We start from the raw sequence: 12759 nt of genomic DNA, 5'->3' as shown, positions 1-12759 counted from the left end.
TTATACAATCTTGCATGCAGATCATTATTTTATAAAACGTTCACAAACATTAGTGCAACCTCATAATTTATCGTTTTTTTGAAAGTTTCTCAATTCTTTATATCTTAAGGCTAAATTAAATTATTCTAAAGCTGTCAAATTATAGTGTGTTACTTTTCTTTGCCCCCCCCCCGCCAGTACAGCGGTAAGTTTACGGATTTACAACGTTAAAATCAGAGGTTCGATTACTCTCGGTGGGCTCAGCAGATAGTCCGATGTGGCTTTGCTATAACAAAACACACACTTTATATTTTAAGGTTAAATTAAAGTATTCTACACACTTGTGCAAATTAATTGAAATAAATGGCCATTTTACAATATTTTCAGCATGGCTGCTCGCTGGACCCGCTGATTTTCTTTAATAGTCATTTTTTTCACACAGACGGCGTCATCAGCTATGTTTTGCAGTACGGTCGATCTATTTTTGGGATATATGACGAAATTTTGAGGAATATTACATCACTCGAAATTGCGTTAGACTTTTCTCAAAAATGAGGCTATTTGTTTTACTGCTAATCAGTCGTCTTTCAGCCGTCATACACAATGGACGTGACTCCTAGAAAGCGTACAAAGATTGTGACATTGCACGAGCACACCGGCATGACTTACAGGAAAATCGCGGACGTTGTGGGTGTTAGCCTATCAACCGTTAGCCGTGTGATCAAGGTCAAATGAGTATCGAATCTAATAGTCCTAAACCTAAAGGAAGATGTGGCCGAAAAAGGAAAACAACGCCAAGAGACGACGCGTACGTGGTTAGGGAGAGTGTGAAAGATCCACGGAAGACAAGTGACGCCATAAAAAGATATTTGGAGGTCAAAGGAATAAAAGTCAGCTCTTCAACGGTTCGTCGCAGGCTTCTTGATGTCGGTCAAAGGGCAAGGAGACCAGTCAAAAAACAACTTCTTACTAACTCAATGAAGAAAAAACGGTCTGAAATACAAGAACTGGACGCAAAAACAATGGAGGAAGGTGTTATTCAATAACGAGACTCATTTCTTCGTACAGGGTCAAAGAAGTCTGCATGTTTACAGATCCCCAGATGAGAAACTTCGAGAATCTTACATCAATCAGTTCGTAAAACATCACTTGAAGAAGATGTTTTGGGGCTTTTTCAGCTACTATGGTGTCGGAGGCTTACATATCATAGAAGATATGATGCAAGGACCACAACACATCGAAGTTTTGCAGAGAAGAGTCGTTCTAGAATTGAAAAAAAGATTTCTAGATGGATCTGGCATTTTTCAGCAAGATCTGGCTCAGTGCCACATATCGAAACTTGTGAAGAATTTTATGACTACAACGCGAATAAAGGTGCTGGACTGGCTTGGAAACTCTCTGGACTTAAATCCTGTTGAAAATCTTTGGGCGATTTGCTAAAGAAATATTTCGGGGAAAAGACTGTACTACGAAAGATAAGCTAATTGAGGCCATAATTGAGGTGTGGTACCGCGATCCAAAAATAAGTAAAGATTGCAGTAAACTCGTGGACTCGATGCCAAAGCGGATTAATGATCTTCTGAAAAATAAAGGCAGTTATATCATGTATTAATTTGTGAGTAAGTTTTGGGTTCTTAGAAATAAAACGCAAAAAATTGAAAAAATCGTAATTTTCCATCCTGTTTCAATTAACTTGCACAAGGGTGTAAGGCTGCCGAATTATTACGTGTTACTTTTCATTTGCTCTTCGCTAGTACAGCAGTAAGTCTACGGATTTACAACGCTAAAATAAATGATTCGATTCCTTTCGGTGGGCTTAGCAGATAGCTCGATGTAAGAAATTGCTGTAAGAAAACATATATACACACACACATACGTTTTCCATCATAAGTCCAAAAAATTAATGAAATAAATGAAATGATATGTACGTGTGTTTTAACGCGGTCTTTAAAACGATCAGTATAATTTTTTTCTTGAAATATATTTGGGTATAGAAATAAACAAGCTATAAGTGTTTAATTATTTTTTTTTATAATCACACACTTTTTTAATTTATATCATTTCAAGTATACTATATTTTTATTTAATTTACATAAAGTTTATTTGTTTGTATATAAATAAGCATAAAGCTGCACAATAGGCTATCTGTACTCTTCCCACCAGGGGTATCGAAACCCGGATTCTAGCATTATAAGTCCGCAGACGTACCGCTGTGTCACCTGAGGGGAATTTACTTAAAAGATATTTGACTGAAAGACAACCAGAGTGTAATATTTTCGTTAAACATAAGAACTAAAATAACACCAGAATTACTATTCAGTTCTTCCTATATTTAACAGGTCCGGCATGGCCAAGCGCGTTAAGGCGTGCGACTCGTAATCTGAGGGTCGCGGGTTCGCATCCCCGTCGCGCCAAACATGCTCGCCCCTTCATCCGTGGGGGCGTTATAATGTGACGGGCAATCCCACTATTCGTTGGTAAAAGAGCAGCCCAAGAGTTGGCGGTGGGTGGTGATGACCAGCTGCCTTCCCTCTAGTCTTACACTGCTAAATTACACAGATAGCCCTCGAGTAGCTTTGTGCGAAATTTAAAAAAAACAACAACCTATATTTAATAATATTGTTTGCGAATCACTTGAAATACTTAAACATTTCGATAATATTATGAGTTTTCCATTATAAGATTTTGGAACTAATAACTAGAATTCCTTGATCTTTGTATACTAGGCCTAAGTGTTCATGTATTGTGAGCTGATCAGTTTTATAATTTGTATATTCTTTCTGTCACATTTGAAATGTTATGCATTCAGAATAGCCTTTCAGTAACTCAGTGGTATATCTGAAGGCTTATAACGCTAAAAACCTTGATACAAAAACCTGTAATACTCGTAGAGGGCAAATTACAGATAGCCCATCGTGTAAATTTGCCCTTAACTACATACAAGCATCCACGAAAGTTCAAAAATATTTTATACCGGTATTTTGACCTGTTTATTTTGAATAAAATAAATGAAATGAAGCAAAATTCTCTAGAAATAGCAAAAAAACTTCCAGACCCCTTCTGACTTGTCTATTATGTTTATCTGGACGTAATATTACACAGTTGTAAAGTTATTGCAACTATCACTAAGAATCGAGCCAGAAACGTCAAAGTAATTAGCATGCCTAGACTGTGAATCCAGGAATTCATGGTTCGCATTTCACTGCCGTTAAATACGCATTCCAAACTTGAGACCATGAACCCTCTAGAAATTGGCAGTGAAATTTAACTACTTGGTTCAGTTAATAATATACTAAGAGTTGGCGGTGGGTGATGTTGAGAAAGTGCTTTCGATCTAGTAGTTTATGAGTTCAGAATTAAGTACTGATATGTGCAAATAGTTCTTGCACAGCTTTTTATGATAATTATACAATAAACACATACCAAGAACCTGTGTCCACTATTACATGCTGCCTTAGTAACTATGTGGAAATCACAAACTCTGCCAAAACCAAAAACAGTCCAACGGCATGTAGACCTGTCTGATCGATCGTAGGAGTCTTGAAGCAGTAGAGTGCATGGATTCGTTGTACGGATGAGAGTTGTTTAGTACATAAGTTTGACACGTGATTCTTCAGAGACAGCTTGCAGGGAATATGAGAAACGCCTCTGAAACGTGTAGAGAACTGAACATAGCAGATATTTCTTGTCGTTGTTGTATTTGTCTGTAAATAGAATAAGTTAATGTCTTCAGGTACAAGATGGGAAACAATATCACGGTGCTTTGCTGTTCTACAGTTGTTGTTGTTTTTACTTTGATGTTCTTGAAAATAGGTTTGAATCACTTCCAAGCTTACGTTTTTATTTACTGGATATAAACTGCATGTTTTCCCGTTTCTTAAATGCCGTATGCAGTAGAACGTATATATTTTTTTCCTTTTAAAAAAATAACAACCCACATGTTAATAACAATACTAGATGTATTTCCGCAGGGTCCAAAAATGTTCTGTTTCAAGAGTAAATAAAATAAAAAATAAGAGTAATAGATGTTCATGTCTTTTGAAATTCATGTCATGCTGTGTTTCAACCTACAGAGTGCACAACTCTTCCCGTGATTCATGGCATGCGCACGTTCTACTGACGTCACAACAATACAAATATTAAAATTAAGCGTCCCTTACGTGATGCCATCTTAGTAACCACTGGCAAACAACACGCTGCTGTACAACTACAGGTGACCTCTCCAGGCAGCACTTGGCCCCCTTTCGGGGAAATTAGTATTGTACGTAATTTTTAAATATTCGAAAGAGATGTAGACAAGTTTAGAATTAGCCTTGTCTAACAAAATGTCAGTTACTTTCCAGGCAGTAAATAAAAGAAGAAATGATAATGTATAATTAAGACGTTTGTTTATTCGTTGTTAAGCATAAAGTTGCACAGCGGGCTATCCACTATGGATATCCAAATCCAATTTTGAGTGTTACATAATCAGTGATGTCGAGAAAACCCACTTGTAGAGAAATATATATGCAAAAACGGCTCGTTTGGGTTGAGAAAATATTTTACATAGAAGAGCGAACAACGTTTCGACCTTCTTCGGTCATCGTCAGGTTCACTGTCAACCCAAACGAGCCATTTTTGCATATATATAAGTGTTACATACCTTCAGACTCACCACTGTAACTAACACTTAAGACTTGGAGCGGCAATGACGGAATAGACATACAAACTAAAAGGTTGACGGTAGAAACATCTATAAAAATAGTTGGTAGCTCATGACGTATGTACGATATTTATGTTGAGAGCAAAAAATATTCCTCGAGTTTTTTTAATTTTGAAAATTTTCGATATGTCACAAACACAATAATGAGTGACAAGAGTATCATAAGTTGCAGCTCGTTCTTTTACAGTTTTAAACTTCTCTACTGTAATTTTGTAATATTTTACTTCGTGTTTAGAAACAACAATTATGTTTAAGAATTTCATATTACAGATTGCTTAGTAATGATAGGAGTCTGAGAGAAATGCTATTAGACAAGGCTATAGAAAAGTTTTCATCATGTGGGTGCTCGTATTCTAACCTAAAATATAATAAATACTTAAAGACCACAAATAAAAAAAGTAATATCACAATGTTGGCAAACTTGTCAAAATTTTATGGGCTTCGCTGATTTAACTACGATCTTTATAAGGGCTCGTTGTTTCACGAAAATAATTTCTGAGAAACGACCAGTTGCGATGGCGCTTATTTATCACAGGTTAGATTTTCCGTATGTAATACTGTAGGACATTTTTAAGAAATGCGATTCAGCGATCATTGAGAAAATAATATTGCGTTTTCTCTATCTATTTATTCCTTCAGATACAACAAGCAACTGTAAATACGAACGATCAAAGATCTTAATGAGTCACTTGGTTTGTTTATGCTATATACTCTCGAGGAAGCAGACGACAATGCATTCCATTCATTCTTATGAAAACTATCTACTATTGTTTTGGTTAATCCAACTAGGTGGTCCGTATTTGTCAGATCTTTTTCTGAGTCCGTTTGTTTTTTGAGTAATTAAGAAGTGACGCCCAGAAATATGAAGAGTCTCCTGTCAACTACACGTTCCAGAAATTTCTCTATACGCCTGGTCAAGTTGATCAGAATTGAATAGTGTTGTTATACGTTTAAACAATCTCTCAGGCCCGCCATGGTCAGGTGGGTTAAGACGTTCGACTCGTAATCTGAGGGTCGCGGGCTCGAATCTCCATCACACGAAACATGCTGTCTCTTTCAGCAGTGGGGTAGTTATAACGTGATGGTCAATCCCACTATTCGTTGGTAAAAGAGTAGCCCAAGAGTTGGCGGTGATGACTAGCTGCCTTCCTTTTGATCTTACACTGCTAAATTAGGGACGGTTAGCGCAGATAGCGCTCGAGTAGCTTTGGGCGAAATTAAAAAACAACAAACTCTGTGTAACCTTTTTGTGGAGAATGAACTAAAAAGTATATCTGTTCCTGATTTTGCTAGTTTTATCTCCACTACTGTGAGAATTTTTGTTACTCGGTAAGAGGGATGGATGTTCATGCGTGTTCCTAACATTTGTAGTATTAGATATGGAATATTTCTTGTGTCTTCTCTTGTGAATCGTTTAAGGACAAGTCCGGTATTGTTTAGGGCTCATGTGATTGTTGAGTTCATTAGTTGTTTGATTTCATGTCTTATTTTATTGTACTTATCTGCGTTCTTATTTGGGGGAACCCTAGTTTTATCTATAATCTCTGGAGTTTTGTCAATGTTTTTTCATGTTGTTTACGAGTTGTGAGGGAGAGCCATGTTTGTTTAATCGTGTTTTGTGTTTAGAAATTGAATTATTTTACGAACTAATGAAGTATGTGTGTGTTTTCTTATAGCAAAGCCACATTTGGCTATCTGCTGAGTCCACCTTGGGGAATTGAACCACTGATTTTAGCATCTTAAGTCCGTAGACTTATCTTTGTACTATCGGGGGATTTATGAAATACCCAGTGATTGTTTGATTGTATTGTGACAGTCTCCGAGCACAGTCTGTGATATTCGATAACTCGTGCAGTTTATTATTTTGCAATTAAATATTGTCGTAGATGTTGGTTTGTCTTTGTAGGGGGAACGAGATCGAAAATACACCAAACTGGTGAATAATCACTAAATCTTACAGGGAATGATACACACCTATGAGTGAATATTTTTTGACGAACTGAGGTAGAGGTTCGTAATGTCACTGTCTATTTTTTGAAGTACGTGTTGATGTGCCATAATTCACAAGAATAAACTCCAGCAGTCCACTACGATCAATGTTTGTAGTTTTAAATCCAAATGTAACACGTTTATTGTTTACATTTCCTACAAGAATGTTTTATTATGTTGTTATATATTCTGTAGAATGATTGTATGCAATGCTCTATTTGTTATTTGATTATTATTCATGACTAGTTATATGTACTTCCTTAACTGATACGGATGAACTATACAACAAGGATATACCTCGATTTGAATCTGTATTGATATAAATAACAGTATTAAAACGGGCAGGGTCTTGGTTACGGTAACGCTTACTGGAGCGCGAACATTTCTCCACATACATGTTTTGTGACGTCTTGGAAGAACGGACATGAGAAGACAATACATTTTTGTAAAGGCAATGATAAGTAAACCGTTCAATATTTATCGTATTTCTACTTACAAACTTATAATAATAATAATTAAACTTCATTGCGATTGGTGTCTGAATTATCTTTTTTATCTTTGTTTTAAAATGTATCTGTAATCCTCACCTGAAGACAGCTAACTGAGCTACCAGTGTCTAAGTTATTGATAGAAAAAGCGTACGGCTTTGACCTGTTGTGTTTATACGTCGTAAAATCGTTTATAGCAAGGCGTTCCTTGGCCGAGTATTTATCAACAAATTTTTCAACTAATATTTAGAGAGACTCGCCTAGCGACTGGACTGAACAATACTGACGCCTTTATTTTAATTAAAGTTTCATTACATGGGAAGCAAATGAACAAAAAAGAAAAAGACAATGATTCAAAGGTTTGGCATAAAAACAGTCGTGAACTTTTTACATATAACGTTAATACATTTTAGGCTTTCTGATTAAAACTATTAAATATATCTCATTTTTACATTACGTATAAGTGTATAAGGATGGGTACCACAATATTATTTTAAACTAGTTACACGTATATACGTATGAACGTATCTCAACATCACCGTACACTTCAATATTAAAAATCAATATTTAAACTTCAAGTTCTGCAAAACAAAGGAAATTCATATTTTAAAACAATAGAATTATTTCAGAAGATGCGAAAGACAAAGTAAAACTTCTTGTAAATAGAAAAAGACAGTATCCTAATAGCTGATAATTCATGGAAATAGGAAGTTTAAATTAAATTATGTTGTGGATAATAATAATAATAGTAACTGAAACTATCCAAATTCAGTTTACAATGTGTCGTGTTAAATAATAACCCAAAAGCAAAAGATATGCGGATCCATATGTTCGCACACGTACTGTATATATGTGTATGTAAAAGTCGGATTTAATCCAAATCAGACACATAAGAAGTGCGCAAACAAACATTAAACATTACAATATCCAAACTGCTTGATGTTTATGCCTTAGGCAAGATGACAAACATTTTTACTACCTACGTATCAAAAAATTAAAGCAGAAGGAACGTCGTTACTCGGTATTCTTTGATATCTATGGACTTTGGAAGCTTAGCAATAATATTCATTGCTTTTAAAGGCTTTTCAGCATTTTATCAGACGTTTGCCACAGGAGCCTGCTTATTTTTGGAGGGCCAGACCTGCTCCACTTGGTTAGGTAAATTTTCTTGTCTAAAAGCGTAGGCATTATGTCTCTCCCGAGATTTTATTCGACAAAACTTTCTCAGAAACTTCCTCCAGGAGTCTAGAGTTTTCCCAGACCAAATCCAAAAACCGGACGTAATCCCGACCACCAAACACATGAAGTACTTGAGCATGAATATAGAGTAGTCCGGTTTTATGTCAGGGGCATTGCAAGGACAGTTGTGTTTTTGTTCCCACGCTTTCCGGAAGTGCTGCTCATAAACATAACATCCGATTACCACTGTGGCTGGAACTGTATACAAAACTGAAAACACGCCAATTCGAATCATTAGCTTCTCCAGTTTGTCCACCTTGTCTTCAGCTTGTTGTCGTATGACATTTCGAATTCGAAATAGCTCTACAAATCCAGCCAACAAGAAACACGTTCCCAAGAAAAGGTACACACACAATGGCGCTAGAACGAAACCTCGCAGAAAAGACAAGTTTTGGTTTCCTACGTAACAAATACCAGATACAGGGTCTCCGTCGATTCCATCCAGGGCTAGAACAGAAATTGTCTTAATAGCTGGCACTGTCCAGGCAGCAACGTGGAAATATGAAGAATAACGGGTTATCGCTTCGTTTCCCCACTTCAATCCTGCGGCCAGAAGCCAAGTTAGTGCCAGCATAACCCACCAAAGAGAGCTGGCCATACCAAAAAAATAGATCAAAAGGAACACAATTGTGCAAGTGGCTGATCTTTCAGAATTTGGATAAACAATGATAGTACCATCACAGGCAACTGTATTATGTCCCACCCCAATGCGAATCAAGTAACCAACTGAAACCATCAGATAGCATCCTGATAAGAAGATAATTGGGCGCTCAGGATATCGAAAACGCTTAACATCAATTAAGAAAGTAGTAACTGTTATGCTAGTAGACAGGCAACATAACACAGCCCACAGCCCAAGCCATAGATTAGCAAATTTATGTTCATCAATGGAATAAAAATTACCACGACAGGCTATTGCACAATTCACAATGCCACCTGTTTCTACCTTGTTGTAATATTTTTTATTTTCATTGTCCGTTACACTTACCATAGGGTAACGACACATACAACCACACTTGGAATTCAATTGCGGTTTATAAGTCGTTTCTGGAACTTCAAGGTCTTTGTTGAATTTAGGATTTCTATTTAGTTGCACTGTTGTAACATCTTCCAACGGTTCCTGAGTCATTCCAAATGAATTTTCATCTTTAACTGCAAGGAGTGGACGTTTTGGACTTTTTCCTTCCTGTTCATCCATACAGAGATTGCTAGGGTCATTGTATTCTGGAAAATTGTGACAGTTAAGTCTTTCGGGCCACGTAAAGCCGTACTGTTGCATAATTGGAGCACAACCAGTTCGAGCACGCTCACAGACGGATCGACAGGCTGGGATAGAACCAGAATAATCTGGCATGCATATAGGAGTGTAAACTGAACAGAGGAAAAACAAAAGATCTCCAGAACATTGAATCTCAACCAAAGGCCAGAACTGGTGTGCTTCTAAACCGGCTTCTTCTTGGGTGTCATGATAGAACTGATTAGGCATGGAAGTATAATTATATCCCACGTCTTTACACATGGAGATTGTTATTTCTTCACACTCTGTAGAACTGGTTCCGCTTTCTTCAACCTGTATCCCAGGTGTGGTGACAGAAGCCAACAAGATCCAAATACTTAGCAGTTTTGAGGAATCACCACACTGAATGAAAGGAAAATTCATGACTTCATTTCTGATGAAACACACACACAAACACACATATATATCTATCTGGAAGTATTAAGAAAGATGGAGCTCTCAAAGTCAAATTGTCTGATGAATATTTTTTTTATAATGCAGAATAATACAAAAAAATATTCATTAGAAATATATTTTCAGTCAATAAAGCAGATAAAAAAGAAAAAAATCCCTTTCTTTTCCTAGTAAAAACCAGAACTACTGTAATTTAACAGGACGAATCAAAGATAAAGTTCACAAACAAAGATATCAGTATAGTCGTAGTGTACTTTCTTGGAATTATTCGGATATATCCGTCGCCACCTAACGTATCTTCACGGAACTGTTCGCAGATTATCTGTTAGTTGTTAACGTAGCTTCACAGAACTCCTTGGAATGTAAATATTACTTGCTAACGTAGATTCATGGAGCCTCTTCGAATGTACTTGTTAGTTGTTAACGTTGTTTCACAAAACTCCTTGGAATGTAAATATTACTTGTTTTGCTAATGTGGATTCACGGAACCTCTTGAAATGTATCTGCTAGTTTTTAATGTGGCTTCATCGAACCTCTTTGGAATACACCTTATTACATGCTACCGTAGCTTTACGGAACTCCTTGGAATTTATCTGTTATCTGATAATCTTTACGGTTTTTCTTAGTCCCTACTGAACTAGCTTCCAGAAGTTCCTTGGTTTGTAGATGTTACCTGCTAAATTAGTTTCATGGAATTTCTCGGGATTAAGCTGTTATCTGCCAATAAAACAAACAGAATTTAGTTTTATTAGATAAAAAGGAAGATAGTACATTCAGAAATAATACGTAGCTAGTTCATTCACGTCAAAAATGGAAAAACAATAAAAAAGTGGCATTGTTCCCCTCTGTGCCAAAATCATGTTTTAACGAGCAGTCTATGTAGCACTAAAAGAGTCGTAACTTCGCCACTAGAACATTCGTAAAATGTCAATAAAAATTAACACACGTGAGGATTCTTATTACCCTGTCGCAGTAGTTTTATAGATGACGTGATCGTACAATAAAACTCTCTTTTTACCACGGTATAAATCCAGTGACATTCATTTAGTGGTTTAACTAATATGTTAGTCTAATTAAAGACCAAAAACACAAAAACTAAAATTTTTATTCCTTCTAAAAATACATTTTGTTGAATATTATTTCAAAACTTACAAACATCATTACATTTTGATCTTATTTTACAATATAGCGGAGAATAACAAAATTAAAAGTGCCAAATTTCTGATGCAAACAGAAGGTTTAATTTCATTTGAGAGAAACTAACAAATAAAAAATCGACTACTTATTACCCAGTTATATCATAGCTTACAATCTGCTAAAACTCATAAATGTGTCATCCAGTTTTCTGATTATATTTATTCGTGAAATTAAAGAACAAGATAACCGTTATTTATAATTACCTGACTGCTTATCAAACAATGAATAATAGCTTTTATAATAACTAACATTTTAATTCTATTGAGTAGCTTGTAAAAGTAGATAACAAACACCCGTCCGCGATACGTTTAAAATGTTTGCTTATGCGACAGTATGTTACAGTTTTAAAATAAAAGCCTAGGTTCGTATTATAACAAAAAGGTGGAATTGAAAAGCAGTCACTAAAAAAGGGTCCCTGTTTTATAACAATACCATAAATTGTTTGTATCTTAGAAACGAAAATGATTGTTACACAGCGATAAAAATTATAGAAATGTCTATACACTGAATAATTTAAATTTGTTTACCAAGTGGCATATGATCTATATAAAATAATTGGATGTCGGAGATTTACACTTTTTAATTAGGTTATATAAGCACCAGTGACGTTTTTTACGAAGGTACTTACCAGATATTGCTCTTCCGTACAAATTATTACTTCATACAACACAGTTGGAAAGACGAGCCTATATTTATAAAGCTGAGGCACTTGATAAAATGTGGATTTCTATATCGTTTCTTTCTAACTGAGGTGAGATAGTGCTAAATCTCATGAAATGCGGAATAAAATAGTGCCAGTGTTTATGATACTATTTAGTTACATATAAGAGCTTTCACAGTGAGCCATAAACACTTCTTCACCTTGGCGCAAACGCTAGTAGCCTTCTAGTCACTCTTGTCCAACATGCCTCCATAGGTGATACAGAACAAAAATCGATCTTAGCCTCCATCCTGCACGTGCAACGCCTTCTATAACCCTCGGAATGAATTGACTTGAGTGAAGAAGGAGAAAGATATGGCTGGAGTGAAAGAAGACACAGGCTTGGCAAAGTAAATTCTGAACAAACACATATATAAATAATTAAACTATTGTTTCGCTGTGATACGCGAGGGCTAGGTTTAACGTTAAAAGTAGCGACCTCCATTGTCGTAAATATTTTGAAATAATTTTAGTTTCTTAAGAAATAATCTTATTCAAGAAAGTTCGAAATTTTAACGTTTTTTATGGTTTAATAACATGTATTCAAATAGATTTTTGTGAAATTTACGAGAAATGTATTGAACAAAAAATAATTTCAGTTATAATTCGCTTATACTGAATTAAGCACATTTCTTTGAACAAAATTAGACATACTCGTACCAGAAATAACTGTATATACATTTGTAGTATGAATCTAACAAATAATATATTTTTTCTTACAAAACATAATTTCTCTGTTTTATCTTATACAACGTTTTAGTTTATTATAGGCTTC

General features: G+C 35.6%; 1 protein-coding gene across 1 annotated transcript; it reads right to left on the bottom strand.

Moving 5' to 3' along the window:
* Positions 1 to 7436: 7436 nt before the first annotated feature.
* Positions 7437 to 12248, bottom strand: LOC143229006 (frizzled-5-like). The gene is made up of 2 exons (XM_076460617.1): positions 11913 to 12248; positions 7437 to 10804 (listed from the first exon to the last, which is right to left on the bottom strand). The coding sequence occupies exon 2, from the start codon at positions 10055 to 10057 to the stop codon at positions 8255 to 8257; it is 1803 nt and encodes a 600-aa protein (XP_076316732.1). The 5' UTR covers positions 10058 to 10804; positions 11913 to 12248; the 3' UTR covers positions 7437 to 8254.
* Between the last annotated feature and the right edge of the window lie 511 nt (positions 12249 to 12759).

This window comes from Tachypleus tridentatus, chromosome 10 (assembly GCF_004210375.1).
Source record: "Tachypleus tridentatus isolate NWPU-2018 chromosome 10, ASM421037v1, whole genome shotgun sequence".
Taxonomy (NCBI): domain Eukaryota; kingdom Metazoa; phylum Arthropoda; class Merostomata; order Xiphosura; family Limulidae; genus Tachypleus; species Tachypleus tridentatus.
This window is presented reverse-complemented; position numbering and strand designations above follow the sequence as displayed.